This window comes from Balaenoptera acutorostrata, chromosome 9 (genome assembly GCF_949987535.1).
Source record: "Balaenoptera acutorostrata chromosome 9, mBalAcu1.1, whole genome shotgun sequence".
NCBI classification, from domain to species: Eukaryota; Metazoa; Chordata; class Mammalia; order Artiodactyla; family Balaenopteridae; genus Balaenoptera; species Balaenoptera acutorostrata.
In genome coordinates, this window is record NC_080072.1 from 85,737,841 (window position 1) to 85,758,882 (window position 21,042).

At 39.0% G+C, this 21,042-nt stretch overlaps 1 protein-coding gene across 1 annotated transcript in view; it reads left to right on the forward strand.

Annotated features, from left to right (window-relative positions):
• Positions 1-4,278: 4,278 nt before the first annotated feature.
• The window catches only part of GUCY1A2 (guanylate cyclase 1 soluble subunit alpha 2), a 428,733-nt gene continuing 411,969 nt past the window's right edge, over positions 4,279-21,042 (forward strand). The window contains exon 1 of the mRNA XM_057552036.1: positions 4,279-4,563. Within this exon, the coding sequence (XP_057408019.1) occupies positions 4,279-4,563 (285 nt within the window). The remainder of the gene's footprint in view (positions 4,564-21,042) is intronic.

The following is a 21,042-nucleotide window of genomic DNA, read 5'->3' on the forward strand; positions in this document are numbered from 1 at the left end:
GCCATTTAAAGCCACTTAAGGAGGAGAGTGTTGTCTGTCTGAGGCACCAATAGACAATGATTACTTTCCCTTTTTCTTTCTTTCTTGCATATAGTGGCATCACAATGAGGCAGCCATCCCACTTATAACTCATAAGTGTCTTTTTGGTACAAATCTACTAAGTGTTGCATTGACTTTATTTCCTCCCTTCCACCCTTCTTCTTGTTTTGAGCAAGAAGTACTTCTTGATGGTGTTATGATGAAATACAACCATAGGATGGTGGATTGCACTGTCTTCCATGTATCTCTTTATATATGAACAAAGCAGATGGTTCTTCTCATTTTGATATTTTCCTTAATATTTAGTTTTACTTATAAAATTTTGCAAGAATATGACACATGATATCTCTGCTCTTATTTGTTCACAATCTTTCACTGAGAAAGTATGTTTTGACCTCTTATAAAAAAGAGATTATGAGAAAGTGGAAGAGGTAGACAGATCTCATTCAGGGAACATGTACATAGATAGGGTTAACCTGCAGGTGTGGAGTGTATGTGTGTATGTAATTTTCTAAGTTAGGGATACAGAAAAATTGTCCTAGTTAAGAATTCACCAGCTACTATATTTCTTTGAAGAACTTGCTTTAATATTACATGTACAGTTCCTGTGAGTTACCAGATTTATGTAAAGATTGACTACAGGGAGTGAGTTTCTCTGTCTTCTGATATCTAGCAAGAACTCTGTTCCATGGAACACTTATGCAGATAGATGTTGCAGGTTTTCTTGCCCAAGACTTAGATGGATGAAAAGAAATTAGGAAAGCATTTGAAGTTCTGAAGTGCAAAGAATTTGGGGAGTAAGGACTGATGGCAGTTCTTTTTTGAACTTGACAGAGGTGATTTTTCTTTACTTCTCTGGACAGAGTGAAAATCAAATTAAATGAGACAATGTAAGTGAAAGGAGTTTATCAAATAGCAAAGCTGTATATGAAGGTAAGATATACACAACAAATTTTTTATGATTAAAAGGGAAATAGTCACCATCTAAATTAAGATGAGGAATTTTCTTTCTTAAAGAGTCCTTCCCAATGCTTGATCAATCTGAAGGGAGTCCTCAAGTGCTCTCACTGACTTCACAAACAAAGGAAGTACATTCCTGCATTTTCCTTTTCCAATAGGAGACTGCACTTTAAGGAATTTATTGAAACACAATGTATCCAGCAGGACCAAATTTGTGGGCATGAGACTATGCAAGTTTTTTTTCCTAAAATTAGAGCACAAATCTTTCATTTTCAGTGGACTACTCTTTTCCTAGAGTATCTGGATTCCTTTTACTAGCTCTAAGGTTTTAAATTTTTTTGTTTCATGGAGCATAGGTTATGCTTTCTTCTAAAGATGTTAATTCAAACATAGAACACAGCATTCTTTGTACTGAGAACTTTTGAACCTTGCTCCTGTACAGAAATACAAAGGAAACCCTTTAAAGTAATGCAGATGATATACTGTCTATATCTGGGCCTCCATTTACTTATAGTTTAAAAATCAGTGGGAAAATCATGATCAACTTATACAGAAAATTGTAAGACCACTTCATCTGGCTAGATCCTATAAAGAGTTTGATTCAAATCATTCACACAAAGCAAAAATGTCCCATAGGTTCAGAATTCTTTCTGGCAATAAACTGCCAGTGTAAACAGGAAGATCACTGGGCCTCTTGTAAATTTTGGAAACCAATGATACTCATTGCTTTGCACTCAGTCATTTTGATTTTGAGACAAGAGTTTGAATGATTAGTAAACATTTTGGTTTTAAGTTCAATGCAAAGGTTATTTGCCATTACCAAAAAAGAACTTTTGTGTTGAGTGTGTGCCGCAGTAGTTATTAAAAGGATGCGAAGGGCATAGGCTAGTTAGTATCCTTAATAGAAGCTCTAAAATTGTATGACTCTAAAGAACTTGACAGTTATATCATTATTACTAAAGAAGAGAACTAAAAATTCCAATTTATTATGCTATGATTGATACTGCACAAAAAGAATATTAAACAGTTTTCCCAATGTTGGAATAATGTAATTTGCCAAAAAAAAAATTTAGGAAAAAAAAAAAAGGCCAGTGAAACCTTTTAGCAGAATTGATGACTATCCTTTCTGATAAAAAATATAATTTGTGTCTAATTTCCAGTGGAAACACATGTGTATAAAATTAAGTGAAGTAATGGGGAAATCAACAGTAGATACACCACAAAGTCAAAATAATAACAACTACAAATATTAACTATTATTATTATTTTTAAAAAGAGGCCTGAATTTCCTCTGCTAAGAGGAGAAACTATGCAGTTAGCAATTTACGCAGCGGGCTGAGAAAGAATATATATGTGTATTTGAAGGGGTGTATGTGAGTGATAATATACACTTTTCATATCTTTAACACCTATTTCAAATCTGAGATTAAGGCATATCTCTGAAGCAATTTGAGTGCATTTTCCCAAAATGTAAATGGAATCTTCAAACAGCATTTATATTTATTTGGGTCCTCATAAACAATTGGGAAGATTTAGAGTTAAAAGCAAGTTGGGGTTGTGGTACAGCAAACGTTTTTTGCTTTGTCTGTTAAATTTAAAATAAATACAATCCAGAAACCTATCTCCCTTTACCTTAGAAGAACCTTTAAAAGAAAAACTGATTTTGCTTCTGTATATCTGAGGAGCTAAAGCTCTGAACTTTTCTTTCCGGAGAAGGGGTGGGGAGCCTTCTCATCTGCTTTGCTGCAGGGGTATCACAGCCAGGGACCCTTATTTGCCTCCATCTCAATGTCAGAACAAATCCGAGGCTTTCCTGGAGCTAAAGCAAGCGCGGTGGGGACAGGCGCTAAGAGCGGCTGTTGGTTTGCCAAGAGGCAAGCTTTGGAATGAAGCAGTTCCACCGCAAACTTGCGAGGCTGTTCTTGGGCTTTGAAAAGCCTTTCTTCCACTCCTCTTAGCTTTCCGAGCAGCGTTTGTAGCCTAGTGCACACAGATCGTATATTTGGTGCAAAGAGCCGGGAGAATGAAGGACAGGGGATCACTCCCCGGGTCCTAGGTAGTGGAGTCTGCAGAGGAACTGTCTCTGGGTCTGCAACGCCTGCAAACGCGGCTGCAGGTGGCAAGCGGAGCTGTCCAGCACCAGTGCAGAGGCGGCGGGAGCCAGGACCCCGGCGCGCCCAGCCCGGCTGATGTTCAGCAACAGGGCTCTCCCCTGAAGAGACGCTGTCCTCATTCACTGCCTTCAGGCTCTGGACTCGCTACGAGCCCACGCAGCCTCGACCGAGGCGGAGAACACTCGTCCTCACAAGCTGCTCCAGAAGGACGGGTGCCAACATGTTGACCCTTCCTTTCCCTTGTAAGCGACTCCTCCGGAATGGGCGGACTGGAATGCTCGGCCTTTCCCCTTGGCCTCAGAAATTCCTAAATAAACTCGGAGGGAAAGGTCAATTATGGACCCTAAACCCCCACTTCAACGCTATGAGGCTTCCCCGAGGTGGCTCCAGAGGGAGGTCTTCCGTCCCCAGCCCCGCTTCCCTCTCCCTTCCAGCGCCCACCAGGGCCAGTCTGCGCCTCAGCTGCCTCTTCCGCGGACGAGGGGTAGGGCATTTGGGTCTGGGGCCCTTTGGTCTGATCCATGTCAACGTGCGCTCCTCGGAGGAGGAGGGGACGGTGGGAGCTGGGGTGGCGCTCAGAGGACGGCGACGAAGTGTCCTTGCTGCTCCTGAAACGTGGCGACAAGCCAGGCAGACTCCCAATGAGTATGATGGCGACACATGATGCCGGCAGAGAGAGAGACCACGGAGGAGGGGGTGCTTAAAGGGAGAAGGAAGTAGGCGGGCAGCAATGGGAGAGAGGCGGGAGGAGAACGGCGGGAGGAGCTAGGGGAAGGGGGGCGAGATAGGCGCGCAGGCGGCAGAAGCCTTTTCCTCCGCGACTGTGCGGGCCGCAGCCTCCCCGCCCTGCCGCCCCCGGTCACACACTCGCAGCTTCCCCGCGAGCGGCAGACCGGCCACAGCGATGCACCGAGGCGGGCGCTGAGGTGGCGTCGCGCTAGCAGCAGCAGAGGCGGCAGCCACCGCCAAACGCGGGCCCCAGGGTGCCGCGGCGCCCCAAGTTCCCGCCATGAGCAGTCGGCTCTGGAGGCTCCGCGGCTCCGGGGACTCACTCCCAGCCGAGCACGGCAGCAGCGCCCAGGGGCCCCAACGCTCCTAACGCCGCCGCCGCCGCCAGCCGCGTTCCCCCCGCCGCCGCTTCGGCCGCCGCAGAGCCGCCAGCAGCATGTCTCGAAGGAAGATTTCGTCGGAGTCCTTCAGCTCCCTGGGCTCCGACTACCTGGAGACCAGCCCCGAGGAGGAGGGGGAGTGCCCCTTGTCTAGGCTCTGCTGGAACGGCAGCCGGAGCCCGCCCGGGCCGCCCGAGCCCAGCGCGGCGGCCGCCGCCGCCCCGACCCCGGCAGCCGCCGGCGCCACCGCTGCCACGGCTGGGGCCAGGAGAGCGCAGCGCCGGAGGCGGGTCAACCTGGACTCTCTGGGCGAGAGCATCAGCCGCCTGACGGCGCCCTCGGTGAGCGGGGAGAGGAAGGAGGGCCGCTGCGCAGGAGAGAGGAAGGGGATCGGGCAAGTTGGCGCCACGCTAGCCGGGGCGTGTGCGAAGAGCCCCACCGCTGGGGGGCGGCCGGGCCTTGCTCTGCCCGGCCTACGGTTCCCAAAGGCCGGGGCAAGACCCGCACCTTGGGCTCTGGTGAAGGGGGCACTGGAGTACGGGAAAGGAGGAAGACTTCACTCCTCCGGGGTCTCCTGATTCAGAGGTCTGTCTGCCCACCTCCAGCCTTGAACCCTCCTTCGTCGCGGTCACCCTGACGGCCCTAGGTCCTCCTTCATGCCCACCTGTTTTCCTTCCCCCAAACTTTCCCAGGCACTGTGTTCCGCAGTTCCCATTTCCATGTTTTTCATCTCTGGTCTCCAGTATCCCAAAGGAACTCCTACTCCCTTCCAGGAAACTCTTCCTCTCTTTTCCCACACTCTCTTGCTCTTAGCATGACCTTCTCTGACATCTTTGAATTCTGCAGGCTAACTGCATTCTATGTTGCATTCCTTTCTTCAAATCTTTGGGAACTGGTTGTCAGATACTTTTTTGAGTTGTCTTCTGATGAAGAAACCTCTTATCTCTTGTTTTCTCACTACCTCATATACTTTTTTTCTTAGTCACTAGGCATTTATTGGCTCAACCTTCTTCTGTGAGTAACCCTAGTGTCTGGTTTTCTAAATCTCTCTGATATTTCTTGCACCCCTACCTCATCCTTCACTCTCTTTTCCCTGGATTCTTTAGTGCTTTCTCCCTCATTTTTTCATGGTTTCCTTTTATTAGGCCCTTCATAAATATCTGTTGAATGAATAAATGCCTTCCTAGCTCTCTCTAAACTTGTGCTCATTTAGGGGTGTCTGTTTCAGCAGTTCCAGGTGTACTCTAGACTCCCCCTGGTTCTAGGCATCTTTCCAGAGCACTTCTGCCTCATTCCTGCTCAGGCATTTCAGCTACTCTTGACTTTTACTCTTTGCAGTAATGCCAGACCTCTGTTTCGGTCTTTGACTGTATCAGCTCTGTTTTGAAGGAATTCACTCCATTGCACACAGAATCCTAGAGAGACTCAGTGTCAAACCACCATCCACCTTTTATTCTCACCTTGATTGGTTACAAAGACTTCAACTACTGACAGCACTTTTACCTATCCATCTCTGAGACTTTTACTTCTTTAAAGTTTCCAAAATGAATCGGAACATTGATCCTGTTTGCCTACTCTTGAGTCTCCCTTTTGAAAGTACTCTTATAGTTTATGGTAGGACGGACCTGAGAAAGAATGGGATCCAGAGAGACTGGGAAATTGTACCAGGCAATCCTACAAATATCCTGTGGCCATTGCATTAATGGAGTATGACCTTTTAGCAATGAAACTACTCTTCTGTCATCTTCCTTTTTTTGTGCATTTCCTCTTCAATTTACCTTTAGCCACTTCTTTCATTGATAACCTAGGAAACAAAACTCAGAATGGGTTAGCTACTGTTTGCTATTCTTAATGCAAATATTTACCAGGAAGCATAATCTTAGGAACTATTTGATGTTGCAAATTGTTGAACATAAGCCTTTATAAAAGGAGTCCAGTAATCCTGTGCATCTGTAGTTTTATGTCAGTACCCAAAGCAACGTTTGTGCAATATACTAATTCTTCAGTATAACAGATTCATATCTAATATGATGATTTTACTAAAGATAATTATTAGTTTTTTGTGGGAATTGTTTTTATAATCCTGGAGTTTTCTTTTTGCCTCAGAATCAGAATTTACAAATTTCTAAAAAGTTGTGGCACTGCCTCTAGCAATGCCACTTTAACATAAGACTATTCTCAGCAACTTATGTGAGAAGTAGATAAAATAAACTGAACTCAAGTATTTACTGCCAAAATAAGAGGTAGGAAATAGTTTCTGATTTTTACCTTTTATAAAGGTAAACTTTGAATGACTCTGACTCTTTGCTGGATAAAAAGCATGTAATCAGATAATGGTGTTCAGGATAAGAAGTTTGAAATTGAAAATAATTGCAATAATCAAAAATATGCAACAGCTGTATGTACTTTCCATGCTATAATTCTTTTCTATTTTGTTTCTTTTTTTAAATTTTATTTATTTATTTGGTTGTGCCAGGTCTTAGTTGCAGCAGGCAGCCTCCTTAGTTGCGGCTCGCCGGCTCCTTAGTTGTGGCATGCAAACTCTAAATTGTGGCATGAATGTGGGATCTAGTTCCCTGACCAGGGATTGAACCCAGGCCCCCTACATTGGGAACGCAGAGTCTCATCCACTGCGCCACCAGGGAAATCCTCTTTTCTATTTTGAAAAAGGTCTTTCAGCTGTTATGCTGAAAACATACATGTGAATATAGTGTAAACAATTCCAACTTCATAAGGCATGTATAAACAAATTCTCATTGGCGAACCGTCATGTCACCAATAGAATTGGTAACACAAAGAAAACAGAGAGTATGTTTCAAAGCAGCGGCTTATTTCTGTGTTCTCCACCCCCATTTTCTTTTGTTTGGCAAGCTAGAACACTGCTTCAAAAAGTTCCAGTAGATTCGTTCTGCTACATTGTCAGCATTCTAAACTTCTCTGAAAACACTTATGTGCTATCTAATGTCCTTTCATTAGAGCTAAACAACTTAAAACAAACAAACAAAACCCCAAAAACCTCTGAGAACAGCCATTAACAGAGCATTCTTAGATGGAAATTTCTAGTTGTTTTGAGTGTTGCAAACCTACTTGCATTGCTGTGGAAGCCCCTGTGTTCTTAGTGGTCTCATCGTGGAATTGTCTCAATCACTGGAGATTTATTTGTTTTTTATTCAGGATAAGTTGCAAGTAGGGAAATGGAAGTGAATTTAATAAATACTAGGATATTGCCAAGTAATTCAGCTAGTAATTTGATCAATGGAATATTCAAACTCCGTTTTTTGATATTTTAAGAGTTACTTTTAGGTGCATTGATTTTGGCTATAAAGATTATAATACTTTCATACTATTTTAATAATAAAAGTAAATTGAATTCATAAAATTGAAAAAAATCTGGAATTCAGGGTACCACGTTCTCATGCATTGTGCCTTGGACAACTAAATACTTGTATATCACTGCGCATATTACTTTTACTGTCTAAGATCCTACTCATCTGTAAGTTATTATATTTAGGGTCCCTTCCTGTTCTGACAGTCTACGAAGACATATTGTATTGTCAAGCTTTCAATAAACTGTCACAATGGCATATGAAATAAAAAGCAAGGACATATTACTATGAGTTTTAAAACTGAGGAAAGTAAATTGCTTTCTTAAGTAGGGGCATCAAAGTACGATTTATTCCACCTAGTTGTTAAAAAATATTTGAGGATCTGCAATGTGGCAAGTATTGTGCAAAGCACTGGTGATACAAATGCCAAACAAAACTTTCCCGTTTTTTGACCTCATGGAACTTCTTTAATTATAGACTTTATTCTAAGGAAACTGTATTGAGGTAAAATATAAGAACTCCAATTGTTGAAGAGATGTCTAGGGGAAGTTTTATTTATCATCCACTTTGGTTAGTTTTGTTCACTATGAATCTCTGGGGTGCAACCGTAAAAATAAAAATAATCCTAAAAACCTGGCTGAAGATGCATATATCACTTATTACGTTATTTATTTTGAAATAATTTACTTGGGAACACATATGGAAAAACAGTTGGAGATTTTACATCAAGGGTGAATTTAGGGTCTCATTTATTTCCATTTTATGTCTATAAATGAGAGTTGCTTAGACTCCTCTCATTTTGACATTGGTTTTGGGTTTGCTAATGTCAGCCTGTCAGTGGAGATATTCTAGGACACCAACCCAGGGGCAAGGCTTTCCTAGGTTTCTTGTCAGAGAACTACTAGCTGTTACAACATTACAGATGGCTTTGAAGACCTCAGAAGCTATAGAGAGCAGAATGGCAGGAAGAAAAGTAACAGAACTGGAAGGATGGCATATAAAGGGAGGAAAGCTACTTACATAGGGAATAGTCCAAGAAACAAAGAACAGTGAGGAAAGAAAAAGGAAGGGAAGCTTGAATTCAAGTAGCAAAAATCCAAAAACTGTTTCATTATTTTTGGAAAAGAAATTGTATTGATACATGCCTATGAAAAAGTGAAAGGCCATAAAAAATACATATTTAGCCTCTCCTAGTATTAAATAAAATGAACTTTCTGATGTGTAAAGCCTTAAATAAAACCTTAGAAATTGTGAGTGTAACTAACATGTAAATAATGAAAAAATATAGTTTTGAGGTTAGATATTTGATAAATTTATGTGTTTTAATTGAAGTTTTAAAAATTTGGGGCTCAATATGGGTAATAAAGTTCTTAGCAATAGATTCATTAAAATTAAAAATCAAACAAAATGTATTCTAGTAGTTCAGTGTTTTCACTTTTGTAGAAATTAGATACTATAATCTGAAATCAGAATTTAATGGCCATCTATTGCTTTTTTCTGACTCATCCCTAGTCATCAGAAACAACACAGCAGAACTGAAAGAACAAAGATTTGAAGTTTGACAGAAAAAATGAATAACTCCCTGCTGAGCCCCTTGATATATGTAAGGCCCTGGGAAAGCCAACTCCTTCCTCCTCAGAGCCTTAGTTTTCTATTTTGTGAAGTAGGAATAATGACTACCTTATAATTTGTAGTGAAAGAGGAGCAATATTCCTTGTAAAATTTCTTGAACTCAATAAATGATAGTTTCAAGTTGAGATCCATTAACTTCAATCAAATTTGAATGCCTCCAAATGATCTAAAATATTTCATTTTTTCTCAATAATTTACTTGCTAGTAACCTTATTAAAAGAGTTCATAGGTTAACTGATGTCATGTACCTAAAAAAAATTGATAAGGAGTTAATTTTGTTGGCATCGTCCAGTCAATCCATTAAAAAAATTAAAACTGGACTCCCTTTTTGGCTCCCTGGCTATGCCTCATGTGTGTACACAAGTATACATAATCATTGTAGATTCAAACATTTCTATCAAACTGCTGACTATTATGTGGCAGTATAAGTACCACAACTATAAATTCTATAAAAATACTAGAACATATATATTTGGTAGAATATGGGTATTTCACAACAAATTACTTTTAAATTAGGAAAAAAATTAGGTGAAAGAGAAACTGCTTATTTCACTTGCCTGAGAATTTCAAGAGCTCCCCATCCATTGTGTTCAAACTAATCTGTACAAGTGTTCAAAGGTTTATGCTGTGAGATGCAAGAATTATCCAGCTAATGACTTCTGCATTTTGTGTATTGCACTCTATTCTTGCTTGGCTACAAGCTCAATTGTTAGCCCTTCATTTTAAAGATAAATTTTGACTATGGTAAATGACATCAGTGATTATTAGTCTGTAGGTAGAGGTGATGTGATTATATATTCCTTTTTAGTATATAATTTATCTACCTTGAAGTTTTCTGAGATGTGTGGGAAGAGTACCTGAGTGCTATTATGTGTTTTTCCCTTCTATATCATCATTGCTGTTTTCATTCACTTTTGTTTTATCTTGTTGCCTCTATCATAGGGAGCTGAAGGTAAAAGTTTACAAACTTACATGTTTTATTGAATATGATAGTAAAATAAGTGGGTGATCTCTAGATATAGACATTGGTAACTGTGAATTTCACACACATCTAGGAAGAAAAAAAATTAAGTGGCATAAGTAGGGAGAACGTTTACAAGGGCTGACTAGGTTTTCTTTTGCAGGCCCTTATTTGATGCATGAACCAGTGATTAGGTCAAAATTCAAAGTTCCTCTGTTTAATTTCTTTCTCTAATCTTGATACTCTTATGTTTATCTTGTATTTAGCATGGTACCTGATACTCAGTGGATTTTCAATAAAATGCTCAGAATAAATGAATGGATGTTCTTATTTAATTATCCAATTATATTATTTCTTTTTTTGTTTGATTTTTTTTCTGTGTTATATTTGGTTCAAATAAAATATTTAGATTTCGTACCCAGCCTGTAAGAGATACTTTCAAGTATGCAAACCTGTTTGAATTTTACTTACACCTGCCATCTGAAGCAAAACTTCAGAATGAAGTTGTGTTAAAAAGAGAGCAGATGGAAAAGTATTCTTCTACTGGAACTCCTTGAGTGGCCTATTTATATTTTAAGAGGTTAGGTAAATGTAACAACTCTCCTCCCATCTCCAGTATAAGTCTGCTTATATTTTCTGTCCAGTTCTCTCTCAGGTGAGAAATGTTTGTCTGCAAGTGGGCTACTGTCACCAAAAATGCACTGCTGGGAGATGGAATGAAAAAATCTTGCTCCTCAAATATCACTTCAGGACAGGATCTGAATATCTAGAATTATGAGCATCTCATAAAGTTGAAAATTCCAGCTTAGAGTAATTTAGGAAGTAGGGGAGCTGGAAGTCTCTTTGAAGGCTGGAGATTTGTTGTGGCTGTTGTGGGGAACTGAGAAAGAGTGAACATTCTTATAAATAGAACAGTGAGAAATCACTTCCTGTACAGGCTTTATTTGAGGCATATTAAACAGTTCTTCATCTGAGCTAGTGGTTATCAAACTTCAGTGAACATAAGAAATACCTAAAGGAAATCATTAGAATGTAGGTTCCTAGCATAGTTCACTGTGCTATACAGTAGGACCTTGTTATTTATCCATTCTATATATACTAGTTTGCATCTGCTAACCCCAAACTCCCCCTCCATCCCTCCCTCTCCCTCCCTCCTCCTTGGTAACCACATGTCTGTTCTCTATGTCTGTGAGTCAGCTTCTGTTTTGTAGATAAGTTCCTTTGTGTCATATTTTAGATTCCACATATAAGTGATATCATATGGTATTTGTCTTTCTCTTTCTGACTTACTTCACTTAGTATGATAATCTCTAGGTCCATCCATGTTGCTGCAAATGACGCTATTTCATTCCTTTTTATGGCTGAGTAGTATTTCATTGTATATATGTACCACATCTTCTTTATCTGTTCATCTGCTGATGGACAGTTAGATTGTTTCCATGTCCTGGCTATTGTGAATAGTGCTGCTGTGAACATAAGGGTGCGTGTATCTTTTTTTTTTTTTTTTTTTAAATTTTATTTATTTATTTATGGCTGTGTTGGGTCTTCGTTTCTGTGCGAGGGCTTTCTCCAGTTGCGGCAAGTGGGGGCCGCTCTTCATCGCGGTGCGCGGGCCTCTTACTATCGTGGCCTCTCTTGTTGCGGAGCACAGGCTCCAGACGCGCAGGCTCAGTAACTGTGGCTCACGGGCCCAGTTGCTCTGCAGCATGTGGGATCTTCCCAGACCAGGGCTCGAACCTGTGTCCCCTGCATTGGCAGGCGGATTCTCAACCACTGCGCCACCAGGGAAGCCCTATCTTTTTGAATTATAGTTTTTTTTTGTTAATTATAGTTTTATCTGTGTATATGCCTGGGAGTGGGAATGCTGGATCATATGGCAACTCTATTTTTAGTTTTTTGAAGAAACTCCATAGTGTTTTCCATAGTGGCTGCACCAACTTACATTCCTACCAACAGTGTAGGAAGGTTGCCTTTTCTCCACACCCTCTCCAGCATTTGTTATTTGTAGACATTTTTAATGATGGCCATTCTGACTGGTGTGAGGTGTTATCTCATTGGAGTTCTGATTTGCATTTCTCTAATAAATAGCGATGTTGAGCATCTTTTCATGTGCCTGTTGGTCATCTGTATGTCTTCTTTGGAGAAATGACTGTTTAGGTCTTCTGCCCATTTTTTGATTGGGTTATTTGTTTTTTTAGTTGTTGAGTTGTATGAGCTGTTTGTATATTATGGAAATTAATCCCTTGTTGGTTGCATCTTTTGTGAATATTTTCTCCCATTCTGTAGATTGTCTTTTTGTTTTGTTTATGGTTTCCTTTGCTGTGCAAAAGCTTGTAAGTTTGATTAGGTCCCATTTGGGTTTTTTTTGCTTTTATTTCTATTGCCTTGGGAGACTCACCTAAGAAAACATTGGTACTATTTATGTCAGAAAATGTTTTGCCTATGTTGTCTTCTAGGAGTTGTATGGTGTCATGTCTTATTTTTAAGTCTTTAAGCCATTTTGAGTTTATTTTTGTATATGGTGTGAGGGTGTGTTCTAACTTCATTTATTTACATGAAGCTAACTTTCCCAACACCACTTGCCAAAGAGACTGTCTTTTTCCCAGTGTATATTCTTGCCTCCTTTGTTGAAGATTAATTTACCATAGGTGTGTGGGTTTATTTCTGGGCTCTCTATTCGCTTCCATTGATCCATATGTCTGTTTTTGTGCCAATAATACACTGTTTTGATTCCTGTAGCTTAGTAGTACTGTCTGAAGTCTGGGAGGGTTATGCCTCCAGCTTTGTTTTTTTTTTTCCTCAGGATTGCTTTGACAATGCTGGGTCTTTTATGGTTCCATACAAATTTTAGGATTATTTGTTCTAGTTCTGTACAGAATGTCATGGGTAATTTGATAAGGATCACATTAAATCTGTAGATTGCTTTGGATAGTATGACCATTTTAATAATAGCAATTCTTCTAATCCAAGAGCATCCAAGAGCATATCTTTCCATTTCTTCGAATCATCTTCAGTTTCCTTTATTAATGTTTTATAGTTCTCAGCAAGTCTTTCACCTCCTTAATCAGGTTTATTCCTAAGTATTTGATTTTTTGCATGCAAGTCTTAAAAAATATACATTTTTTTACATTCCTTTTCCAATATTTCATTGTTAGTGTAAAGGAATGCAACCGATTTCTGTATGTTAATCTTGTATCCTGCTACCTTGCTGAATTCATTTGTCAGTTCTAGTAGTGTTTGTGTGGAGTCTTTATGGTTTTCTATATAGCGTATCATGTCATCTGCATATAATGACAATTTTACCTCTTCCCTTCAAATTTGGATACATTTTATTCCTTTTCCCTGTCTGATTGCTCTGTCTAGGACTTCCACTATGTTGAATAGAAGTGGTGAGAGTGTCATCCTTGTTTTGTTCCAGAATTTAGCAGGAAGGCTTCCAGCTTTTCAATGTTGAGTATTATTTTAGCTGTGGGTTTGTCATATGTGGTTTTATTATGCTGAGATATGTTCCCTCTGTACCCACTTTGGTGAGAGTTTTTATCATGAACAGATGTTGATTTTATCAAATGCTTTTTCTGTATCTATTGAGATGGTCATGTGGTTTTCGTATTTTCTTTTGTTGATGTGGTATATCACATTAACTGATTTGTGTATGTTGAACCAACCCTGTGAACCTGGGATGAATCCAACTTGGTCGTGGTGTATGGTTGTTTATATGTCGTTTGATTTGGGTTGCTAATATTTTTTGAGAATTTTTTCATCTATACTCATCAAAGATATTGGCCTGTAATTTTCTTTTTTGGTAGTGTCTTTGTCTGGTTTTGGTATCAGGGTGATGGTGGCTTCATAGAATATCTTTGGGAGTGTTCCCTCCTCTTCAATGTTTTGGAAGAGTTTGAGAAGTATTGGTATAAGTTCTTCTTTGTGTGTTTCATAGAATTCACCTGTGAAGCCATCTGGTCCTGAACTTTTGTTTATAGGGAGTTTTTTAAATTATTATTATTACAGATTCTATTTCACGTCTAGTGATTGGTCTGTTCAAATTATCTATTTCTTCTTGATTCAATTTTGTTGGGCTGTATATTTCTAGAAACTTTTCCATTTCTTCTAGGTGTTCATATTTGTTGGCATATAATTGTTCATAGTATTCTCTTATGGTTTTTTGTATTTCTGTGGTATTGGTTGTTATTTCCCCTTTTTCATTTCTTATTTTGTTTATTTGGGTCCTCTCTCTTTTCTTCTTGGTCAGTCTGGCCAGAGGTTTGTCATTTTTGTTTATACTTTCAAAGAACCAGGTCTTGGTTTTATTGATTTTTTCCTATTGTTTTTTTAATCTCCATTTTATTTATTTCCTCTCTGATCTTTATTATTTCCTTTCTTCTGCTGACTTTAGGCTTTGTTTGTTCTTCTTTTTTTGAATTCTTTTAGGTGGTAAGTTATGGTGTTTATTTGAGATTTTTCTTGTTTTTTGAGGAAGGACTGTATTGCTATGAACTTCCCTGTAAGAATTACTTTTGCTGCATCCCATAGATTTTTGTATGGTTGTGTTCAGAGGGTCTAGTTTAATAACTCTAGGAAGAGGCCTGGACTCTGTATTTTAAACAAAAATCCAAGTGATTGCTAGGCCCACCAAAGTTGTGCTTAAAGGTTACTGAATTCCATACCTCCAGGATCATTGATCTAGGCTCAGTGAGCGCTGTAGACTCATTTTTTGGGTAGAATGATCCTGGAAGTGGCTCCTTTGGAATGATTGTATCCCAGGCAATTATTGTCTTAATAGGAACAGAATAGAGGAGGTGTCTTGGAGACACACTTTATTGCTGTATCCTTCGTGTTCAAAATAATTTTGTTAGCTCTGTGTTGGAAAATATTTGAGGTTTAACCATTTGTAGTTTTAATTATTTGTGGACTCTTCCCATTTTTCCTGAGGATTCTCCCCTAAGTTTATGTTTAGTAGGTCACAAGTCATTGCTGTATGTTTCCTGTGGCCTCTTTACTCAAAATAAAGAAACAGCTATTCAAAAATGTTGGGTCTGATAGAGAAGGGAGAAGAAGGGCTGTTGTGATGGTCAATCTGACATTATTATCCATATCTGTGTTTTTTAGAGCAAGATTGACATGACATTTCACAAATGTGCCATCAAGTGGTTCATTTTGAAGCAATGACTTGTTCTCGTGCCAATTAATTTTTTTAAAAAAGGTGAAGAGAGAAAGAAACATCTAGATGGAGAATTTTTTTGCCTAGAAAGGAAGCAATAGGAGGTTCAGATATCAGATTATAGAACCACCTCTCAAACCCTACCAAAATATGACAAATATAACAATGGTTGCTAAACTCTACATCCTTAGCCAATTAGTCTTTCTCTCATTCAGTGGCTAAGGTGGGTAGGGGTCTAGTTGAAGTCTCCAAATAAATGGTGATCCAACATTAGAAGAAATTTGAATTTGCAGAGAACTCTAGAACCAACCTATTATGAGAGGAGGCTGTCTGTGTGGAAGTCCTGAGGTAGGTTACCTTAGTTGCAAGTCCTTGAATCCACTTGACTCCTTTTCCATTCACCGTACTATATTTGTGACGTATGAGTCTGCTGTGCCCAGTGGAGAAACTTAAAATGTTCTAAAAAAATGCTTCCATTCCTTGCTGCTTTATACCTCTGCTTCTTCATGCATGGACCCTTCAACTTAATATTGGGAGAGCATGGTTTTCCTGATTAGTTTTGTGCACACACAAACACAGACACACACATATCCAGACACATCTGTCCTGTTTTCTGTTGCTTCATATCTTCTCTATAGAATACTAAGTTATTGCTCAGACCTGAATAATGGGACTTACTGTGTTGACAGGTGATTTTGGTTTATTCTGCCTCCTTAAGACAGAGATCTATGTATGCCCATGCCTAGCAAAAGTCTGATTTATAAAGGCACTCAATAAATGTTTGTTAAGATAATGAATAAATGATTGCATAAATTCTTGTGTAGATTATGGTGTATCTGGTAATGCTCTGCAGGCTACAGTGATTTTGTGCTGTCATATTTTAGTTGATTATTGTAACTGTTTTGTTTGTAGATATTTTTCAGACACAAATAAGTATAAAGACAGTTAAAGCATTTGTTTTAGAATGCTTTAAGATTTTAAAAATACTCCCTTATTGGGTATTTTATTGGAGCTTCACAATAATCGTTAGATTTTTTGCCAGTTATCTTTAACTTTGGTTATTATGATTATCAGATCATGCCCATAGACATAGTATCTATTTGGGGGAGCATATGTGCTGCCACTTATAAATGTTTTTATACTATGCAGAGACAGTATCTCTACCATGCTTTTCTGTTCATTATTATTTCAGTGCATAAGAAACCTTGTGTTACCAAACATTGTATTAAAAATCTCTACAAACCAGCACATCCACATATCTATCCTTCAGATATCATTATAGACATAATTATGTTACTGGAGGGTTAGAGTCCTTGAGAAAAGTGGTAAAGTTAGAAATTATTGATTTAAGGAATGGGGGAGAAAACTGAACAGGAACATGTTAATGTATTATTGGGTATTTTTTGAGGGTCCAGCTGAGGGTGACAATAATGAATTTGTAGTCTAAACTGAGAGGATTAGTATGACTTGGAACATATTACTGGCTGTTTTTTGAGGGCCCAGCTGAGGTTGGAGATGATGAATTTGTAGCCTAAACTGAGAGGATGAGTATGACTTGGAGAGGTATAAAATGGTGAAAGTATTTATTGTATATTAAAAGGCCTATATGTCAGATCGAGTTTGAGCTGTTAGGGGGCAATTTAATGGAGGAGGGTTAGGGTTATGTCTTGGGAAATAATGAGAGTGAATGTCAAATGGGGGCAGATTGTAATACTCAAAGGCATTTCTAGCCTTCCTGTATTGGACAGAAATCTGATGTTAAGCTTATTTAATATATATCTGCGTCCTGTTCTTTCACTATTCTTTCTCATAGAATAGATGATTGGTACCGCAGGTCCCCATCTACCAGACTGATGACTGGTAACTAGTTGGTCTTTGAGAAACTCAGATCTAGCTTCTTGATTACTATATACATTATGTTTTAAAAGTTAGAACTAATACTTGAAAAATAAGAACATTCAGTTACATCATTCAATGCATTATTTATGGGCCCTAGTTGTTACACAATAAAGTTTCCATGGCTCAGACTTGGTACATTGCTTCTTGAGTATGAGAGCCTATGGGATTTAGAGTAATGGGTGGCTACCAAAACATTTCCTAATGTATTGGAGAACATAGCGGATTGTTTTTTTTATCTGAAAAGGTAAAAATTAGTTCCAGTGAATCAGTCTAAATAAACAGTCTAAATAAAACATATGCAGTATCAATTTGTGAGTAGGTGAAGTTCAGTAAAGTACCCTTAAGAGTTAAACAATTTTCATTTTGTTAATCAGTCTTTGATAGTCCCAAAGACTCTCCTTTGTGTTTCAGTGCCTCAATGTCATCATTATGAGTCAGTTATCACTGTGCTATAGATGTGTGGACATCCTGGTAACTGGAGTGATTGATTGATTGATTTTTTCATTATTTTTTCCTCCAGTTTTTTTGAGATATAATGGACATACAGCACTGTATAAGTTTAAGGTGTACAGCATAATGATTTAACTTATATACATCATGAAATTATTACCACAATAAGTTTAGTGAATATCCATCATCTCATATGGATACAGAATTAAAGAAATAGAAAAAAATAATTTTTCCTTGCGATGAGAACTCTTAGGATTTACTCTCTTAACAACTTTCATATGTAACACACAGCAGTGCTAATTATATTTATCACATTGTACATTACATCCCTAGTACTTGTTTGTTTCATAGTGATTCGATATTTCTATACATTTCAAAATGATCATCATGATAAGGCTAGTTACCATGTAAGTGGAGTGTTTTAGATAATCAAATGCTTTACAATATGAAATTTCCTCTACATAGGAGCACTAAGGAACTAAATGGTCCTTGCAGTCTGAAAGAGTTAATATGCGTGCTCAGTTTCTCCTCTTCCACCAGGGAGTCTCAGGCAATGGGAGGCAAATTAGGCATGATTTGAAAAAAAAGGTTTTTTTTGTTTTTTTTTTTAATACATTTGTTTATTTATTTATTTATTTTTGGCTGCGTTGGGTCTTCGTTTCTGTGCGAGGGCTTTCTCTAGTTGTGGCGAGCGGGGGCCACTCTTCATCGCGGTGCGCGGGCTTTTCACTATCGTGGCCCCTCCCGTTGCGGGGCACAGGCTCCAGACGCACAGGCTCAGCAGTTGTGGCTCACGGGCCCAGTTGCTCCGCGGCATGTGGGATCTTCCCAGACCAGGGCTCGAACCCGTGTCCCCTGCATTGACAGGCAGACTCTCAACCACTGCGCCACCAGGGAAGCCCTGTTTTGTTTTTTTTAACTTTTAGAGTTCTGTGTATAATTTGGTTAATGTGCTTGTCTTGTTTTTTCTTGAAAAATGCCTGTTAGTGTATGTGTGTGTGCAGGATGGGTGGGGAGAAGGGCACTGGTGGACAGAGGCTACAACGTATTTAATGCTGCCTTCTGTTTTTTGTTTTAATTTTACTTTGGGGAAATAACTTTTCTGGCTCTGTTTCCCATCTCTGAAATCATATGTAATAATACTAATTTCTCACCCAAGGGTAAATATGTAGTAAAATGTGAATAGTGAACTGAAGACAATGTGTCTGTTATTAATTGCTTCGTCATGCTGCTATGCTGATTGCTTGAGGACTAAGGCATTGGTTCAGATTCCTTCACTCTCTACATTCTGGGAAAAGAACAAGTTTTAGAGTCAGACACTAACCCTGGTCATTATATTGTGAATTCTTGGATAATCCTCTATAAGGCTCATTTTCTTATTTATAAAATGAAGGTAATAATTTATAGGATTATGAAGATTAAAAGTATAATGCATACACAGTAATTGGAATACAGTAAATGATCAATTAATTTTGGTGGCTTTCATTAACTGCTTCTTATCAGCATCTTACTGACCTGCGTATTGTAAATCACATCTCCTGGTAACTTGAGTTACCTCCAGCCACATCTTTTCTAAAACCTGTAGAAATTTCCTTCTTTATGGTTGTTGCTCAGCATTCTCCTGCTTTTTATGGGAAATATTTTTTAACTATCTTGGGTGCACATTTCAGAGTTATGAAATCTCCCAGAAATTCCCTCCCAGAAATCTTAAAAATAAATGTATTCTTACTGGTCACTTGTTTATTCACTCATTCCCTTACCCCTCACATTCATTCATTCAGACAGCATTTATTTAGCAAATGAGTACTTATTGATTCATTTAGAATGCACTCAATATGCATTAAACACACACAAGAAGTGGGGCATTCAGACAGAAATTTGATATGATCCATTTGGATTTAAAAAATGTACAACTGGGCTTCCCTGGTGGCACAGTGGTTGAGAGTCTGCCTGTCAATGCAGGGCACATGGGTTCGAGCCCTGGTCTGGGAAGATCCCACATGCCGCGGAGCGGCTAGGCCTGTGAGCCACAATTACTGAGCCTGCGCATCTGGAGCCTGTGCTCCACAGCAAGAGAGGCCGCGATAGTGAGAGGCCCGCGCACCGCAATGAAGAGTGGCCCCCACTTGCCGCAACTAGAGAAAGCCCTCGAACAGAAACGAAGACCCAACAAAGCCATAAATAAATAAATAAATTAATTAATTAAATTTAAAAAAAATGTAAAACTGCTCTTTAAAAATTACCAAATAATGTGCATGACAGCTATTTCTGCCCCTCTTTTTCTTTTTTTTTTTTTTTAAACATCTTTATTGAAGTATAATTGCCTTACAATGGTGTGTTAGCTTCTGCTTTATAACAAAGTGAATCAGTTATACATATACAATATGTTCCCATTTCTCTTCCCTCTTGCATCTCCCTCCCTCCCACCCTCCCCATCCCACCCCTCTAGGTGGTCACAAAGCACCGAGCTGATCTCCCTGTGCTATGCGGCTGCTTCCCACTAGTTATCTATTTTACATTTGGTAGTGTATATATGTCCATGACACTCTCTTACCCTGTCACATCTCACCCCACCCCCTCCCCATATCCTCAAGTCCATTCTCTAGTAGGTCTGTGTCTTTATTCCCGTCTTGCCACTAGGTTCTTCATGGCCTTTTTTTTTTTTTTTTCCCTTAGATTCTGTATATATGTATTAGCATACTGTATTTGTTTTTCTCTTTCTGACTTACTTCACTCTGTATGACAGACTCTAACTCCATCCACCTCGTTACAAATACCTCCATTTCATTTCTTTTTATGGCTGAGTAATATTCCATTGTATATATGTGCCACATCTTCTTTATCCATTCATCTGTCGATGGACATTTAGGTTGCTTCCATGTCCTGGCTATTGTAAATAGAGCTGCAATGAACATTTTGGTACATGACTCTTTTTGACCTATGGTTTTCTCAGGGTATATGCCCAGTACTGGGATTGCTGGGTCGTATGGTAGTTCTATTTGTAGTTTTTTAAGGAACCTCCATAATGTTCTCCATAGTGGCTGTATCAATTTACATTCCCACCAACAGTGCAAGAGTGTTCCCTTTCCTCCACACCATCTCCAGCATTTATTGTTTCTAGATTTTTTGATGATGGCCATTCTGACCGGTGTGAGATGATATCTCATTGTAGTTTTGATTTGCATTTCTCTAATGATTAATGATGTTGAGCATTCTTTCATGTGTCTGTAGGCCATCTGAATATCTTCTTTGGAGAAATGTCTATTTAGATCTTCTGCCCATTTTTGGATTGGGTTGTTCGTTTTTTTGTTATTGAGCTGCATGAGCTGCTTGTAAATCTTGGAGATTAATCCTTTGTCAGTTGCTTCATTGGCAAATATTTTCTCCCATTCTG